We start from the raw sequence: 18,364 nt of genomic DNA on the forward strand, positions 1-18,364 counted from the left end.
CACAATTCCCAGAGGGCAGCTGTAAGATCCAATATTAGTTAACTTGAATATGTATGGTGTGCTTCTTCAACTACTATGAAACACATTACATGTCCACTTGTCTAATTGCTGCACTCTAAGCAGCACATTTATGCTCTAGAAAAATTTTGTTTAGCTTAAGCTTCAAATCGCCATTGTACAAACAGAAATTTTCATAATGCGCGAGGCCAGGAGTTTGTCAAGTTCACAGCAAACAAACAGAGAAACTAAACAAAAAACCAAACACTCTTGCTGGAAGGTTGCAACCTAACCCTTTATTTGCGGATAGAAGGGTGGCCAGGCCAAACCTCTGTGAGGGGACCAGCCACCCTATGCGCCAGGAGCAGGAATCTGAACCTGCCCTGCAGTATGATTCCTGCCAGGGCTCGCCCCCTTCGGGCCAGGACTCCAGACCCCGCCACATGGAACGCGGGGGGTCTCGCGGCCACTGGCAGCCTAGGTCGCGTTGCGCCGGCGCTGCCCACGTGCCAGGAGCTGGCGGCCCCCGCACCTTACGGCCTGGGGCTAAGCGGCCCCCAGCAGAGACAGGACCCCGCCCACTTCCCTGCGCGGGATCAGCCCCGCCCCAGCGCGCGAGCCAGAGCCAGGCACGTACTTCTACGAACCAGCGAGCAACGCGCGGGCACGGCGCTCTCGGTGCACTGCACGCTGGGAGTTGTAGTCCCCGGGAGCCGCATTCCCCCCGCTCCCCCACGCGCTCTCGGCCTGGAGTCGCCCTTCGCTCCCCGTCGGTGACTCAGTTTGGCCCCTGCTCCGTCCCCCCGCCCCGCCCGGTCATGCGGAGGCTGCTATCGACTCTCCGATTCCAGCTCGCCCGGCTATTGGCGGCGGCGGCAGCCGAGCTCCCCGCCCCGGGACACAGGGCACCGCCGCCTGGCTGGGGGGAGCGGCGGGCAGCGGCGGCCGCCTGGGCGCTGGGCTCGGGTCGCTCCATGGCGCAGTGCGGGGGCGGCGCAGCGCCCCCACCCTCCCCGGAGGAGGCGCAGGGGTCGGGGGCAGCCGCCGGGGACCCTCCCCCCAGAGCCGGCGAGTCCCTGGAACACGGTGAGAAGGCGGCCGGGCGGCCCGGGCCTCAGAGCCCCCCGGGGGTGGGTCCCGCCCGCAGCCAGGCCCTGCCCCCCCGGCGCGGTCTCGTCCCAGCTCCGGCCCCTGCTTTGCAGCCAACTCTGCCGAGTGCGGGGCTAGGCCCCCCCCGCGGCCCGCCAGCAGCCGCGCCGCTAGCATCGCCTGTGCCCGCTGGTGCTACGCGGCGTGTGTGTGACCCGCCCCCCGCGCTGCTGTGCTGGCCCCTGGTGCCGCCCTGCTCTCCCCGCCTAACAGGCCTCTACCGTGTGCGCAGCCTGAAACCCCCTTTTCCCTTTGCGCCGAGGGGAGGGAGGAGTGAAGGCGTAAAGTCCCTTTGCCCGAGCTGTGCTGTTGATAGCACATACAGACACCGCCCCCGTGCTCGGCACTGTAGTAATAGTCTCCACTCCGAGGAGCTCACACTGGAAATAGGCAAGAGCCAAAGAAACTTTTAGCCCTTTGTTTGCAGATGGGGAACTGACGAGATTTAAGTGATGTGAGGTCATTCCAGCAGGCGATTGCAGAGCAATGAGTGAGCCCGCCTCCCCTGAGTCCCATTTCAGAGCCATAAACACAACACCATCCTCCCTGTAAAGCCAGAGATAGGATGGATGTTGATCCACATGTTGCACTCTCTCCTTCCTCTCTTTGAAGGTAGGAAGAGACTATGGTTGCGTAGATGGTATAAGTACATTCCTGTTTTTGTAGTCAGTGTATGACTCATTTAACTGAATACAAAAGACAGGGTTATGTCCCCGTAGCAGCTTTTAATATCCAGTTTTGTGTGATAATTTAGGTGCATCAACACCTACCAACTCAGGCAGCCAGGGTGTCAGACCAGTCTAGGAAAATTTGAGCAGGTATCCCCTCCTATAGTATCTTAGCAAAGAAAAGGGTGTGCAGAGGACTTTGCACAGAGTGGCAGCATCAACATGGGACAATGAACTTTGGTATATTCTTACCCGCAGGCAACTGAGAGGAAGGAAGATCATCTGTACCAGTTAGTTATACAGAGTCATAGCTAGGGTCCTGACTACACTGCAAAAGTAGTGTTACCAGCTAGTTGCAGGACAACAATGCAGACCCTATGCCTATCTTATGGCCAAGGCAAAATACTCCTAGCTTTTGCAGTTTAACAGTAATGTTAATAGTGTGTGGACAGTAACCATAGTTAGAGACAATCGTATCTAACTGTAAATGGTTAAACTCTTACGTATAGTTTTAACATACACTGCCATCCTCCTTTTCCCTTGAAAGGGACAAGTTAAACACTATGGGCTAAATCTACAAAAGCATTGAGATCCTCAAAATCCTTGCTCAGCTGCCACCAAACACTGGGCACCCAAAGTCTCAAATTTCCACTGGTAAAGTCTCAAAAGGCAGCTACAAATCTGCCAGTGAGCATGCACATAAGTGCCTCAGTCCTGACACCTGGGCACCTAGCTCATGCCTAAGCCCTGGTAGAATCCTCAAACTAGGTGTTCTCTTGCCTTGGTGCCCAATCTGGTAGGCAGCTTTTGAGAACACCAACCAGATCAGGCCCAGCATGAAACACCGCGGGAGGAAGTGGTGCAACCCTTCCCCCCAAAAGACCACAATTCAATTCCCGCTTCTGCCTGAAATTGAGTAGCCACTTGAGCTTTGTTCTCTCTCCTCCTCCCAGGACTGTGCCCAACCCACTGGACTATGGGGTATTTTGGGGCAGGTCTTGCCTTGAAAGGGAGGGGAAGAGGAATGCAGTCAGATATAGTTAAATAGATAAGAGCTATCCCCCTCTCCTTATATTCCTTTTGTTAACCACAAAGTGCATTTTAGATGATTGGAGGAATCAGAACTCTTAACTCTTGCCCATTTTAAATTCAGATATGCTTCTTTCCCCTACTGAAAGAGGCTCTCCTTTTTATAGTAGAACATTTGGATGAGACATGCTGGTTATGAATAGGTTATGAAAAAGCTGATTTGTGCTTAAGAAGGTAGTTCCATTTGCGTCCCTAACTTTGGCCTATCATAATCAGACTTCAGTTGAGAGATAAAATGAGAATGAGAGAATTGCAGCCTACTTAAAGAAATGCCAGTGGCGCTGGAACATTTTTAATAGTGGGGGTGCTGAAAGCCAGCTCTCTTACCCCCTGTCTGCACCCCCTTTCCCAGAGCTGGGGCCGGGAGCAGGGCCGTGTCTTGGGGGGGACTCGGACAGAGGTAAGGGGGTCAAGGCTGTGGCCACAGCTCGGGTTGAGCGCGGGGCCGGCTGCCCGGACCCTCAGACACGGGGCTGGCAGCTGCATGCAGGGCCATAAGTGGAGGTGCGGGGCCACGACTGTGTGGGGGGCCAGAAGCGGAGGCGCGGGGCCAGCAGCCAGGACCCTCAGGCATGGGACTGGTGGCTATGTGGGGGGCCAGAAGTGGAGATGTGGTGCCAGGCTGTGTGCGGGGCCAGAAGCAGAGGCGTGGGGCCAGCAACTGGGACCCCCGGGCATGGGACCAGCACCCAGCTGCAGCACCGCTCCGCACCTCTAGTTCCTGCACCTATGAGGAATGCTATCACACACAAATAGTTATATATACACACACCCACATAAAAGTTCTCAAAGTAGTAATAGCCATCAGTTTCACCATCTCCTTAATGATGAATGGTCCGTCAATGGACTACCATTTTACTGATACTTCTCCAATAGAAGTTTCATTCTGGTAACTGAGAGAGAGTCAAGAAATACAGCATCCATTTGAGTGAATAAAAATGAAGGCGTATTGCAGTTTCATATTAAAATTATAAAGTTCTGGCTAAGGTAACTAAAGTGAATTTTTAAAAAAACCTGAACTTCTAACAGCCTTTGATAGTCAAGGCATTCATTCATACTGCATTCTCTAGTACATAAATATCAGACTAGCAAGATGTCAGTTTAAACTATTGTTAAATTTAAGACTTTTTAAAACAAAGTAGACAGCTTTTTCTCTTTCATTAGATTTAGTGCTTAAATATATATTTTCTTTGAGTAATGACCAACTCATTTCAGTGACTGAAAAAGGAGGGAGTTGTTTACTTGGAACTCATCCTATAGGATTTAGGCACACTCTTGGTGCTTGCCAATTTAGGCCAATTGCACATCCATCACTCAGTGACTGAAAGAGGGACATTGTCAAGACTAGTTGTTCCTCTGCTCTGCCCATCTGTTATTGTAAGCAGGCAGAATTTTTCAGAGTGGCATTTGTTTTTCAATACACAGCTTTCTTAGCAGACTGAGAAAAGGGAGGAAGTAACATACTGTAAAAATGCCAACATACTGCATACTGGCCCCAGTCCTCCAACTGACTCAATGCAGACAGATCCCTGTATTTACATGGAGCCCCATAAATTAGTGGGGCTTGTCATAGGCATCGATTGCAGGCTTGGGATCTAAGAAACCCAAATCAAGTTATCTTCTGGATGCCTAACTGGAAATGTGGACTTCTATGTAGGATTCACATTTTAAAGGATTGACTTTTAAAGGATTTGAGTGAGTGGAAGCATTCTTAGAGTCAGACTAAACATAAAGCCTGTATACCTTGACAGTGGCTTTCATCCGTAACATGTAGTTGTCATTGCTATTTATACATGAGTAAGATTCTCTGATCATCTAGCATCTCACATATAGGGTTTACAAATGAAAAGCTGAGGAAAACAAGGCAATAAAAAGGATTATAAAAAGCCAGCAAGAACACACATTACTTTTTCTAGTTAGTTACAATTTTTGATTATACATCTGTAAATGAGAAATCTGATGCAGGAACCTTATGCAACATGCTTTACTATAAAGTAAGACTAAAACATGTAGTATAGGCCTGCACAACATGCGGCCCAGGGGGCCGCATGCGGCCCGCGTGGGCTCACTGTGCGGCCCGCAGGAGGTGAGTAGGTAAGCGGCGGGTGAGGGAGGGGGGCTGAAGAGGCGGGTGGGCAGTGGCGGGGGGTGAGGAGGCAAGCCAGGGGGGTGGAGGGATGAGGAGGCGAGCGGGCGGGCAGTGGCAGTGGGTGTGAAGGCAAGCCAGGAGGGGTGGGGGGCTGAGGACGCGGGCAGTGGGGGGTGGTGCAGGTGAGGTGGGGGGGGCTGAGGAAGCGAGTGGGTGGGCAGTGGCGGGGGGTGAAGAGATGAGCCGGGGAGGTTGGGGGGCTGAGGAGGCGAGTGGTGAGTCAGTGGCTGACCTGTTCTACTGATCTGGTCTGGCTCCCATCCCCTCTCCAAGGGGTGCAGCTGTCTGGAGGTGCTGCCTTCCACGCCTTCCTCATGCACACCTCATTAATTCAACAGGGCAATTGATTACAAAGTAGGGGGAAGATCTTATTCTACTTCTAGCAAAAAGACATTTTTCTTTTACCTTAATTATGCTACCTTAGGGGCCCGCTATAACATATTACCAAGGTTCAATACCGCTGTTTCGGTGGGGCAGCGCTGGGGAAGGAGGGTTTGTTTCTGCGGGGCGGGCGGTGCTGGGGGGGGGGGAGTATTTCAGGGGGGCTGGGCAGCACTGTGGGGGGAGTTCCAGGGGGGCTGGGCGGTGCTGGGGGGGTGTTGTGTTTTGGGGGGGGCTTGGTGGCGCTGTGGGGGGGGTCGGCGGTGGGGTTCAGCCCTCAGCTGTTTTCTTTGGAGTAATATGGCCCTCGCCGCTTTACGAGTTGTGCAGGCCTGATCTAGTATGACAATGGAGTCTAGTCCAAATATGTTCTTAGTTTGTGAAGGATAGGGAGAAAAAAAAGTGCATACACCCACCCAGTTCCTAGAGCCAATAACAATACACCAGCCGCACAGATGATCCTTAAAGGAATTCCTTTAGCTTACGCTATTTCAAATTAAATACAATTATTTGTCTCAATTGTCTAAGAATTGCCCATATCCTGTTATTTTTGTTAGCCCATCTCCCTCTCCCACACTTCGACCTCTTGTTTGTTTCCTTCATTGGTTCATTTAGATCGGGGTAGGCAACCTATGGCATGCATGCCAAAGGTGGCATGCAAACTGATTTTCAGTGGCACTCACACTGCCTGGGTTCTGGCCTCCAGTCCGGGGGGCTTTGCATTTTAAATGAAGCTTCTTAAACATTTTAAAAACTTTATTTACATACAACAATAGTTTAGTTATATATTATAGACTTATAGAAAGAGACCTTCTAAAAACGTTAACATGTATTACTGGCATGCGAAACCTTAAATCAGAGTGAATAAATGAAGACTTGGCACACCGCTTCTGAAAGGTTGCTGACCCCTGATTTAGATTGTAATTTCCTTGAGACAGGTATTATCCTTTTGAATAGGTTTGTACACAGAGCAAGTGGGCCCCAGCTTGATTGGCCTCTGAACCCTACCACAGTCTATGTTAAATAATAATAAATGTAATACTGTTCAAGCAGTGCTCACAGAAAAACTTTTGTATCTCTGCTTCTTAGTGTCCATTAAGCGAGCAGGCAGCCCACCTAAATACCTTATTTCTTTTGAGAGAGAGGAGGTGGGTGAAGTAATCTTTTATTGGACAACTGTCTGTTGGTGAGAAGGACAAGCTTTTATGCTTACCCAGGACTCTTCTTCAGGTCTTTTTAGTCATTTAGGGCATGGCTACACTTGCGAGTTAGAGCGTGTCAGGTCTTCTCCCCCACTTGGAGCTTTTGGGTTCCAAGATGGGGACCTGCATGGGACCTGCATGGGCTAAACTAATCTTAGTCTAGATCTGGTCCTGCTGCCACCAGTTAAGTTTAAAGTGGGTAACACACTGCCTGTTCCCCCAAAACTTTCTCTGGGGAACACAGATTCAATCTCCCTGAATCTCTACACAAAGGGAAGCAGCCCAATTCCCCCCTCCCTCTCTCCTAGCCTACTCCGGAGAGATACATACCGATTCAACTCCCTGAATCAAACCCAGGAGGAACTCACTCTTCCCTCCTCCCCTTCCCCTGAATTCCCACAAGAGAAGGAATTAACCAAGTCCAAAAAAAGAAAAGAATTTATTAAAAAGAACAAAAAGAAAGTACACTATCTCTATAATTCCAGGATGGAACAATACACAGAGTCCAACCTATAAACCTGGAGAGAATTCCCCCTCCCCCTTTCTTTCTCAGTAAAAGCAAAGTAACAGCAATAGAAATAGAGAGATTCCTTCAGCAAAACACACAATTGCAAATGTAGAAATAAACTTATAATACTAGTACGCCTTTCTAATACTCACTAGACTGAATAGATGAAAAATACTGCAGAAACCTGGGAAGACTTGATTAAGATGTCTGGACTCCCTTAGCTCCCAAGAGAGACTCAACACAAACAAAAACACAGCAAAAAAAATTCCCTCCACAGAGATTTGAAATTATCTTGTTCCTGATTGGTCCTCTGGTCAGGAGTTCATCAGGTACTGCTTGTTAACCTTTTACAGGTAAAAGAGACCTTAACCCTTAACTAACTGTTTATGACAGAGCGCATTAAAGCAGCCTAGTGCGCTCTAACTCATGATGTGTCCACACTGGCAAGGCATGTAGAGTGCTCTGACTCCGCAGCTAGAGTGCTCCTGGTACTCCACCTCGGTGAGTGGAATAACGTTTGATGTGCCCCTGCTGGAGCACCACGGCGCCAGTGTGGACACCGTGGTCTGTTAATGCACTCTGATCGGCCTCCAGAAGTGTCCCACAATGCCTGTTCTAGCCACTCTGGTCATCAGTTTGAACTCTACTGCCCTGCCCTCAGGTGACCAACTGTAAATTCTCTGGGAATTTTGAAAATCCCCTTCCTGTTTGCTCAGCCAGGCATGGAGTGCTCTCAGCGAATCTTTCCAGGTGACCATGCCTCCGCACGCCAGGCGATCCCCAGTATAGAGCAATGGTGAGGTGCTGGACCTCATCAGTGTTTGCGGGGAGGAAGCTGTCCAGTCCCAGCCGCACTCCAGCCATAGGAATTACAGTACTTTCGGGCAGATATCAAGGGACATGAGGAAAGGGGCCATGACCGGGATGCTCTGCAGTGCAAGGTTAAAGTGAAGGAGCTGCAGAATGCCTACCGCAAAGCCCACCAGGCAAACAGCTGCTCCCATGCTGGCCCCGCGACCTGCCATTTTTACAAAGAGCTGGATGCGATACTTGGGGCTACCCCAGCTCCACTCCGAGTACCACCATGGACACTTCAGAGCCCAGTCTAACAAGGCAGGAGGAGGAGCAAAGCGGGAGCGAGGGTGCTGAAGAGGAGGAAGACACCCCAGTATCCATAGATGCATGCAGCCAGGAGCTGTTCTCAAGCCAGGAGGAAGGTAGCCAGTCGTGGTGGCTGGTGGTTGGGGAAGGACAAACACCAGAGGAGGTTCCCAGTAAGCGGCTTTTATTTTGGGAAGGAAGTTACTCGGTGCGGGCTCTTGGGGTGAGGAGGGTTAGGGCTGCATGCATGCCTAGATGTGGAATAGGCGTTGATGTGCTCTCTCACATCGCGGTAATCTGCCTCAGTGATCTCTTCAAGGTCTCATCCAGAACTTGGGCAATGCACTTGTGCGGGTTTCATGGGAGAGCCACTGTGGTCCTTGTTCCAGTCAGGCTAACATGTCCGTGCCATTGTGCCGTGAGGGGCGGGGGGAACATTGCTGCACACAGGCAAGCTGCATATGGGCCAGGGTGGAAGCCACATTGTAGTAGAAGACCCTCCCTTGCTTCCCAGGTCACCCTCAGCAGCGAGATATCTTCCAGGATGAACTCCTGTGGAAAATGTGGGGACAGTGTTCAGTATAGGGGCCTCCTGCAGCTGTTGGCTCTCCCCAAGGCACAGAAACCCAGAGGACAGTGCAGCCATGAAAGAATCCGTCCCCCTTGACCCTGTGCTTACCATTTTGGGGCTCCCAGGGGTTGTGTGTGCTCGCTTTGGGACGGGCAAATTATGCTATTGTGTAGACTGTGCTTGCCCTCCTTAAGTACAGGGGAATCATTGCTCTGTCTGGTGTGAACAATGCTGCCTCTGTTAAGTGTTGCATTTTACCTTTACAGTTGCAACTCTGAGATCTCAGCTGTCCGTGTTATCACTGGCTGAGAAGTTGCAAAGAATCAGGAAGAGGCCACGTAGAAGCAAAGAGGACATGCTGCATGAAGTCATGCAGCACTCCCTTAATGAAAATCAAAAAGTGCAGGAGTGGCGGGAGAGTGAAAGGAGGTTCCGCCAGCAGAATGTGGATTGCTGGCACCAAAGCACGGAGCGGCTGATAAGCATTATGGAGCGCCATACTCGATCCTGGCGCTCATAGCCATGCAGGCGGAGCACTACCACCCCTGTCCCCCCGCTGCAGCCCTTGTCCCAAAACTCTTTCCCTTGTGCCCCCATGTCACCTCCAACCCACTTTCCCCAACATCCAGGTTGTTATCGTCACTAGCTGTCTCCAACACCTGTAGCTTCACCACCCAGCCCTGAAAACTACATCCCTTACCCACTGCACTCAACCCCCATCACCATGCAGTATAGCCATCCTGAAGTGCAGCACTCATTGCACAGCACTCCAAACAGGAAGGCTGAGTATGATAACAGGACATACACAAATCTGTGATTGTACCATTCCCCACCCCACCCCCTTGCCCTTTCTGTTTCCCAAACAGATGTGTTTCTTTTCAATAAATGCATTTTCTTTTCAATAAATGCATTTTTTTTGCTTTGAAAACATTATTATTGCATAAAATAAAAGATACCTTAGCCCAGGAAAGCAACAGGCACTGCAAGTCAGCATATCATATGTAGCAAACACAGATTACTACTCACATTGGAACCACTGCACTTCACTCCTGTGCAGGGCACCAGACGTTACTGGTGGCTTTCAGCCTCAAATTGTTCCCTCAAGGCATCCCTAATCCTTGCAGCCCCGTGCTGGGCCCCTCTAATAGCCCTGCTCTCTGGCTGTTCAAATTCAGCCTCCAGGTGTTGAACCTCCGAGTTCCATGCCTGAGTGAATCTTTCACCTTTCCCTTCACAAATGTTATGGAGGGTACAGCACATGGATATAACCGTAGGGATGCTGTTATCGGCCAAGTCCAGCTTCCCATACAGAGAGCACCAGCTGCCCTTTAAACAGCCAAAAGCACACTCCACAGTCATTCTGCACTGGCTCAGTCTGTTGTTGAACCGCTCCTTGCTGCTGTCAAGGCTCCCTGTGTACGGTTTCATAAGCCACGGCATTAAAGGGTAAGCAGGGTCTCCAAGGATCACAATGGACCTTTCCACTTCCCCTACGGTGATCTTCTGATCTGGGAAAAAAGTCCCGGTTTGCAGCTTCCTGAACAGGCCAGTGTTCTGAAAGATGCGTGCGTCATGCACCTTTCTGGGCCAGCCTGCGTTAATGTCAGTGAAACGCCCACAGTAATCCGTAAGCACCTGGAGAACCATTGAGAAATACCCCTTCCGATTAACATACTCAGAGGCTAGGTGGGCTGGTTGCAGAATTGGAATATGCATCCCATCTATCGCCACTCCAAAGTTAGGGAAACCCATTTGTGCAAAGCCAGCCACAATGTCATGCACGTTACCCAGAGTCACGGTTCTTATGAAGTAGAATGTGATTAATGGCCCTGCAAACTTGCATCAACACGATTCCAGCGGTTGACTTCCCCACTCCAAACTGGTTAGCGACTGATCGGTAGCTCTCTGGAGTTGCCAGCTTCCAGATTGCAATAGTCACCCGCTTCTCCACCGGCAGGGCAGCTCTCAATCTCGTGTTCTTGCACCGCAGGGTGGGGGCGAGCTCCTCACACAGTCCCATGAAAGTGGCTTTTCTCATGCGAAAGTTCTGCAGCCACTGCTTGTCATCCCAGACTTGCATGACGATGTGATCCCACCAGTCAGTGCTTGTTTCCCAAACCCAAAAGCGCCGTTCCACAGTGGTGAGCATGTTCGTGAAAGCCACAAGCAATCTCATGTCTTATGTGTTACTCGAGTTGATATCGTCAGTCCTCGCTATCACTTTGGATCTTAAGGAATAACTCGACTGCCAAATGCGATGTGCTGGTGAGACTCATCAGCATATTCCTCAGCAGTTCAGGCTCCATTCCCGCAGACTAAAAGGGAAGACAGAGCACACAGTACAAAAACCGTTGAAAGATGGTGCCAATTGTGGACGGAAGCAGAGGGATTGCTGGGATGCGAAGTGATGCATCATGGGGTGTTGGGAAAGGACCCAGAATGCCCCCCCCGCCACCTTACCACAAGCCACACCGCCAGAATGGGAAGAGGTGCTTTGTGGGATAGCTGCCCACAATGCACTGCTCCCAATGCCGCTGCAAGTGCTGCCAATGTGGACACACCAGTGTGCTTGCAGCTGTCAGTGTGGACAGACTGCAGTGCTTTCCCTACTGTGCTCTACGAAGGCTGGTTTAACTCAAAGCGCTGTACATTTGCAAGTGTAGCCATGCTCTTAATAATCAGTTCAGTAACTGGAACAGCTCCTGGGGAGCCTCAGTACTCAGATCACAATTTACCTTGTGATTTTCCCCTCCCCCCCTTTATGTTGAAGCCAATTAGTACTTAATCAGGTGTCTTATCTTCCCTAGCACTAGGGATGAGGTATCCAAGAAACAGTCTACAGGGTTCTAATAACCCAGATCAGGTTTGTTATACTACATTTGTCAAATCAGTGGTTGCTTTGTATGCCACAAGAACATAATGTGGATGTTTACTGCCAAGTTTTCCCCTGGGGTTAGATTTGGAATATCTGCATTAGTTACCAGTGGAGCTTTGAAAATGTGCTTGTCTGTGGTAATGAGGTGTCCTGTGATAAACTGCATTTCTGACATAAGTTTATTTTCCAGTACACTAACACCATTGTAATGTGGAGTTTTCCCGGAAGAATACTGCTGGATGCTTGCTTTTGTGCACAGTTGTTGAGAGATGCAAAAGGAGGTTTCAGCTTTACATTTTTTAGAAGATATAATTGGATATGCATAATGTCAGAATAAAATGAAAGAGTCTGAAGCAAACATAGGAAAATAAGACTTGTGGATAAATTAATGTTGCATAATTAGTAAGTTTAGAAAAATTATTTTGTATGAATCATTGGTTAGGATGACCCTTTCATTATTGTGTTGGCTTGATATCCTGCCAGTTGTATTTCACAAAGAAGTTTAGAAACTGAACTTAGCTCTCTTAAATGAAAAACAAAGTATATCGAGTGGAGACAAGTGAATTGTGATTTATTCTGGCTCCCTATCTACAGCTTTCAAAACTCTTAGATGCAAATGCTGTAGTGATTGACAATTCTGAGGAAATTTTAAATTGTCCTGTTGCTTATTAATTATATTTCAATGACCTGTTAACTTCAAAGAGCCTTGCCATAGCTCATGTATTTCATGTGATACTTACACATTTTCAAAGTTTGTCACATGTTTCTGCACAAATAGTAAAATGTAAGACATTTTAGAAAGAGACCCTTTCCCCACAGAATATTTAATAGAGGAAGGTGCAATACAAGACACCATGGGTTCTAATTCTAGCACTTCTACTGATTATTCTTAATACTTCTGTGCACTTCCCAATTTTTATTAACCCAGGCCTCTGACCTCTACCTTAGGTGAGGCAATCATTTACCCATTTTACAGATAAAAGAGGTTTAATAAGGCACTGTAGGCAATGCTAATACAACAGTCCCAAGTTTCACACATCTCGCTATGCTGCCTTTCAGATGTAATTATGTGTTTGTCTGCCCATGCTAATGCAGTGTGGATCTTTATCCCTCTTTAGCAACCAGACCAGAGAAGTTTATGAGTCTGTTACTGCCTCCTTGCTTATGTACATTGATCTTTAGCCCAAATGATAGAGGCTCAGGTTTTTAGAATCAGTGATCCCAGGTTTAGTCACTGCAGGTTACTCAAACAGGGGTGTCATTATGCTGTCTTCAACCAATAGACCGTACTCTACTCATAGAGCCAGGAATAGAATCCTCATGCCCAGCATACAATTGCTAGTTCACAGTTATGTAACCCAGTTATTAAAAACGTGTTTTCTCTCTCTCTGGGATGCTCCCCACAGATGATAACAGCACATCTCATGTAGTTATTCCTATAATGAAAGTGGTAGACGTCTCTGGTGTCTGTCTGAGGGCTATGGGTTCAGTTCTGGTTTATGACCCAGGTAGTAAAAAATATAAGCAAGTTAGTGTGCAAATCCTAGAATAAATGAATATTTCATATTGCAAGTCACATTGAGGTGAAGTTGGATATTTGTTTTATTGTATTTTTAGTCTTTGTACTTTGGTTAATAGGTGTTTTCCCTTTAAGAACAGGGTAGGGGCACATATTATGGCATTTTTTGAAAAAACGGAGCAATGTCTGGGAGATGTTGGGTGTGGGTGCAGAGAGTGGAAGATCCTGCCTGCGATATTGCTAACCATTTGTATTAGAAAATAATGAGTCTAACCCCTCAAATCTTGAGATTGGCTAAAAATCAGGACATTTTAAAAACAGTAATATATTTTGAGAATTCTTTTTATTTGCCTTCTGGTTTAAGCCTTTAGGATAACCCTGGAAATTTGGTGCAGGTATTTCTCAGCAACCTCTATAACAATGAAGTCTATAAACTTGCTTGTTTAAAAATGAAAGCTGAGATCCTCATGTAATCACTTGACTCCAGAAGCTGGAGCTTTAAGAAAAACAATAATAAGATTCTTGATAAAATCAAAAGAGCTGGCAACACCATGCCTATGTAAGTTCCAAAAAGGTAAGAATTTGATTTTAAAAAAATCTTACCTTTCTAGAAGACAAACAACTCTTGCTGAAGATGTAACATTAACCCTTACCAGGGGATTAGATGCCTCATGACATTGTTAATGATCTTCAGAGGCTTTTTGTCCCGGTAGGTCACAAGTATGACTCCAACCACTCAGCAGATATTAAAGATTGTTATTGTCTAATAATGGATGTGTAGTGGTCTCTATATGAGTTGGGTTTAGTGAGTGTCAGTTCCAGCTCCTGCATCATAAAGTCATCACTACCACGCTTTGCACTAATTGGCAGACTCAGCATGGGCCCTGGAGACTGACTTAGCCCTCTTATCTCTAGAAATCGCCCCAGAGCTGAGCTATGCCGGTAGGGCAACCTTCCTTGTTGCTGCCCTATAGATGAGCAGGGCAGCATATAGTAGAGGTATATGAGCACTAAACCCACACTTTTTTTTATAGCTAGAGTCTTCGTGACTCAGCCTTCCAAGGTATCAGAGTCCCTCCATACAAACATGGCAGTCTTCCCTTCTCTGCCCTGACTGTGCCACTCCTCCTGTGGCTGGTAGGGAAACACAGGCCCACCCTCTACTCCAGGTTCCAGCACAGCATCTGTAGCAACAATGGCCTGCTTCTTTCCTCACTATGGTACTCTTGCTCTGGACTCTTTCCTACTTCTCAACTCTACATTCTGGCTTCCCCCATCTCTAGGTTTACCAGCCCAAACACACTCCTCCCATGGAGCAACTTGGCACTGTAACCCCCAAACACGCCTCCCCTCTCCCATGGAGTAAATACAGACTATTTCCTGACAGCCCCTTTCTGTTGGGATGGCCCAGCTCCTCCCCCAGCTGGACTTGTTCAGCAATTAGGTCTTAGCAGGCCCTGGCTTTCCTCCAGGTGCAGCCTATAGTTTAATTGGCCTAATGTACCTCTTCAGGCCTTGTATGAGTTGGACACTCCATCAGAGGAGGACATTGTCACCTCAGAATTCCACCTAATGATGGCTCCACGGATGTTACTGCAGCCTTGCAAAGAGGGACCAGGATTAATGGAGAGATACTTAACCTGTTAACCATGACCAGCTCACATGTTTCTAAACATCATTAACTTTGTCTACACTAGGTACTAAGTAATGTTTAAAAACATGTTAATTTTGACATAGAAATTAAATAACGTATTTTTGAACATCACTCATTTTCCCAGTCTACATAAGCCTATAGTGACCCCTTCTGCATCTGCCTGCCTTTCCTTAGGACTGGACAAGATGATATGGAACCAGCATATATGGCTAAATGGACTGATACACTCCTTTACTCCAATGTAGCGTAAGGTCAGGATTGAGGTCCAACTTTGATTAAGCACATTTACTGATATTTTGAAGCAGGAAAAAAATGGCAACAAATGGGAGAGAGCAATTTGTCTTACTGATAGAGTAATATATACTATATATATTGTCTCAAATTAGAAATCTAAGACTAAATGTGTTATTTTAAATATATTCCAGATGGGCTGGAAAATGTGCAGGAAAAAAAAATCATTCGAAAGAAAAAGAAAAGAACAAAAATAAGAAAAGGGTCACAAACTCCTCCTGACTCTATGGATTATTTGATGGCAGAAATACCATTTGCCAGTACAGATACTGTATATGAATTTGGCAGTAAGTATATTAAAAAAAAAACTGGTTTAAACATATGTAGATCAAACATTTAGGCTATTATCTGCTAGTTGGCCCATGCAGGCATACCTCGCCGCCCAAACAAAACCATGTGAACTAGCTTGCAGAGTCAGGGCCATATAGTCACCGTTATTAGACTCAATTCTGCAAACACTTAAGCATGTTAGAAACTTACCATTCCTTTGTCTAAAATAAGACTCTTCTACTTACAACTTCTCTAATCCTATATATTATTTTTGAAAACTTAGTAAGAATGGGATATAGTGCCTTTTACCTTTATGTTGCTGGCTCAAGGCCAACTCATGTTGGTGTAGTATTTCTTGTGTATATTTTTTTATTAATCTGTATGTACAAAATAAATGTTTTGCCTTCTCCCTCTCTTCCCCTAGCTACTAGTACATTTGAAATGTGTTTTAAAAAGAGGAGAAAAAGAACTACTAGAAGTAAGACTGAAGATGACGATCAAACAAAGAAGAAAAAGCAGTATCAGCCAAACTATTTCATCTCTCTTCCAATTACAAACCCAAAGGTGGTATTCTTCTCTATTCTCTTTTTCTATGGGCAAAATTACTTCGACAGGAGTAAATAAGGCAAGCAATATTTAGCCTAAAGGGGCAGTTCTCAAACTATTGGGCAGGCCTTCCATGGGAGGCGTAGGAATGTGTCAAGGGAGGTGTGAGCTGTATTCTTTTTAAGAGCTCTGGCTGTCAGCACCAGCGGTTAGGGCTTATGCAGAAGGGCTGTGCACACCCGAGAGGCAGAGATAAAAGGGACAGCCGAAGCCCTGCCACCTGGGCTTGAACTCTCTTCCCCACCAATCCCTCACCTCTCCTACCCTGCCTCCTGCCATTCACTCATTGGGAGGCAGCCCAGGCTCAGGCTCTCCTCTCCTCGCTCCTCCCCACCCCCGCAATCCCTCACCTCGAGGCAGCAGAGCTCTGGCTGTCAGCCCTAGGGTGCAGCAGCAGTGCAGAAGTAAGGGTAGCAGTGGGGCGCTAAGTCTTCTGTGAAAAGTGTTATTGACAAATATCACTTTTCACAGTGCCACACTTACTTTGTTGCTGCTGGCATGGCACTGCCTTCAGAGCTGGGCACTGAGCCAGAGCTCTCTGCTCTGCCTTCAGAGCTGGGTGGTGGCATATGGACTTCAGGGTGGGAAGGCAGGGCATAAATAACTACTGACACAAAGAAGGGGGGCCCGATCAAATAAGTTTGAGAACCACTGGCCTAAAGTATGACAAATTATTTTATATTATTCTTTAAGGAACAGTGTCATATTAAGAATCACACTGAAACTGTTTTTACTAACCATTATTACAAATAACAATGGATTACTCTAACTGAAAGATAGTAGAGAACATTTTTTCTCTTGTTATCCAGTTTGTTAGATTTGTGGATTTGACAGCATTCGTGTGTAATCAGTTTTAACGTTTCCATCTGTATACTCAGGCTGTTTGTGAAAGTCATTCAACAGCAACAGGGGAGAGAAACACTTTAAAAAATAGGAAAATGTAAATAATAAATCCACAAAATTGTAGGAAGACTGAGGACAGGTGTATAGTACATGAAACTACCTTAACTTATTTTATGAAGTTGAGTAGATTTCATTTAGACTGTTTTCCTTTAATTACATGGAATTTGTCCAATTTGCTGTATAATTCATGGTGAACAAATCACCTCCATCCAAAAACTGTAAACCTGTTACGTAAAACACATATTTCAGGGTGATTATTGTCTAAAAAGAGGCATTTATAGGCATACTGTGTGATTTTTACATATACCTACTATCATCTCACTAATACTTCAGTTCTAGTAGCAATGTTCATTTTTTGTTCTGATTCTGCAACTGACTGCACAGATAGACCCTCTGACCCATGCACTCCATCCTTGTGGAGCCACGTGCAGGATCAGGGCCAATGTGTCAAATATCATTAGGGGACCACAGCTACTTAAATAATTATTTTATCCTGAAATTTGCTATTAAAAATAATTACTTATCGTTTACTCAAGATTAGGTGGTATATTAAAGTCTGATTTGCCCTGAGTAGAATAGCAGCTCGCCCAATAGGGGGTGTGTGTGTGATTTGATTTTTAATGTGGATACGTTTTAGTTAAAAATAGACTGATACACTATGTCAGACAAACTCCAGCTACAATTTAGTGCCCCCAATCCTGCAAACACTCATATATGCTTAAATTTATGTTCATCAGTATTCCCATTGATTTGAACTACTCATGTGAGTAAAGTTACATGCATGCATATGTGTTTGCAGGACTGGGACCTAAGAAATACTGGTTAGTTCTCTTCCTCCCCCAAAAGGGGTCCTTCAGTGATTTCTTCCATCCATAAGACAGTATGTTATGATAACTGACCTTCTGGAGAAGAACTGGACAATTCTGTTATTGCTAAGAACGCTGGGACAAGCAATGATGGTTAAAGTTGAAAATCTAAATCCATCCTAGTTCACATATATAGGCTTGAGAGTCAATTAGGCAGTTACAGAGGCAGCTCCAAGCCCCAGCACGCCAAGCACGTGCTTGGGGCGGCAAGCTGCGGTGGGCGCTCTGTTGGCACCGTGGAGGCGGCAGGCAGGGTGCCTTCGGCAGCTTGCCTGTGGGAGGTCCGCCGAAGCCATGGGACCAGCAGATGTCCCGCAGGCAAGCCGCTGAATGCAGCCTGCCTGCCGTTCTTGGGGCGGCGAAAAGCCTAGAGCCGCCCCTGGGCAATTATTAGTTTCACATGTCTCTAAGAAGCATGTTGACACATATTCTTAATAAGATTGAGAGATTGGAGTTTCATGCAGTGCAAGTGGTTTCAAGACATACATTAGGATCTTTAAGAACATGTATCTCATGGTTGTTTAAAATGTTGTAGCTGTGTTGGTCCCAGGATATTAGAGAGATA

The 18,364-nt window shown here is 46.9% G+C and overlaps 1 protein-coding gene across 5 annotated transcripts in view; it reads left to right on the top strand.

The window, feature by feature from the left end:
• The first annotated feature begins 845 nt into the window (after window positions 1-845).
• AKAP7 (A-kinase anchoring protein 7) overlaps window positions 846-18,364 on the top strand; it is a 175,379-nt gene continuing 157,860 nt past the window's right edge. For 2 of the 5 annotated variants that reach the window (XM_045009907.1, XR_006578068.1), the window contains exons 1-3: window positions 853-1,083; window positions 15,289-15,441; window positions 15,849-15,988. In XM_045009907.1, the coding sequence (XP_044865842.1) occupies window positions 972-1,083; window positions 15,289-15,441; window positions 15,849-15,988 (405 nt within the window). In that variant the 5' untranslated portion in view covers window positions 853-971. Of the gene's footprint in view, window positions 1,084-12,075; window positions 12,093-15,288; window positions 15,442-15,848; window positions 15,989-18,364 lie in introns of those variants that run through there. The other 3 variants (XM_045009908.1, XM_045009906.1, XM_045009909.1) reach the window with 3 other exon arrangements.

The sequence above is a fragment of the Mauremys mutica genome, chromosome 3 (assembly GCF_020497125.1).
Source record: "Mauremys mutica isolate MM-2020 ecotype Southern chromosome 3, ASM2049712v1, whole genome shotgun sequence".
Taxonomy (NCBI): domain Eukaryota; kingdom Metazoa; phylum Chordata; order Testudines; family Geoemydidae; genus Mauremys; species Mauremys mutica.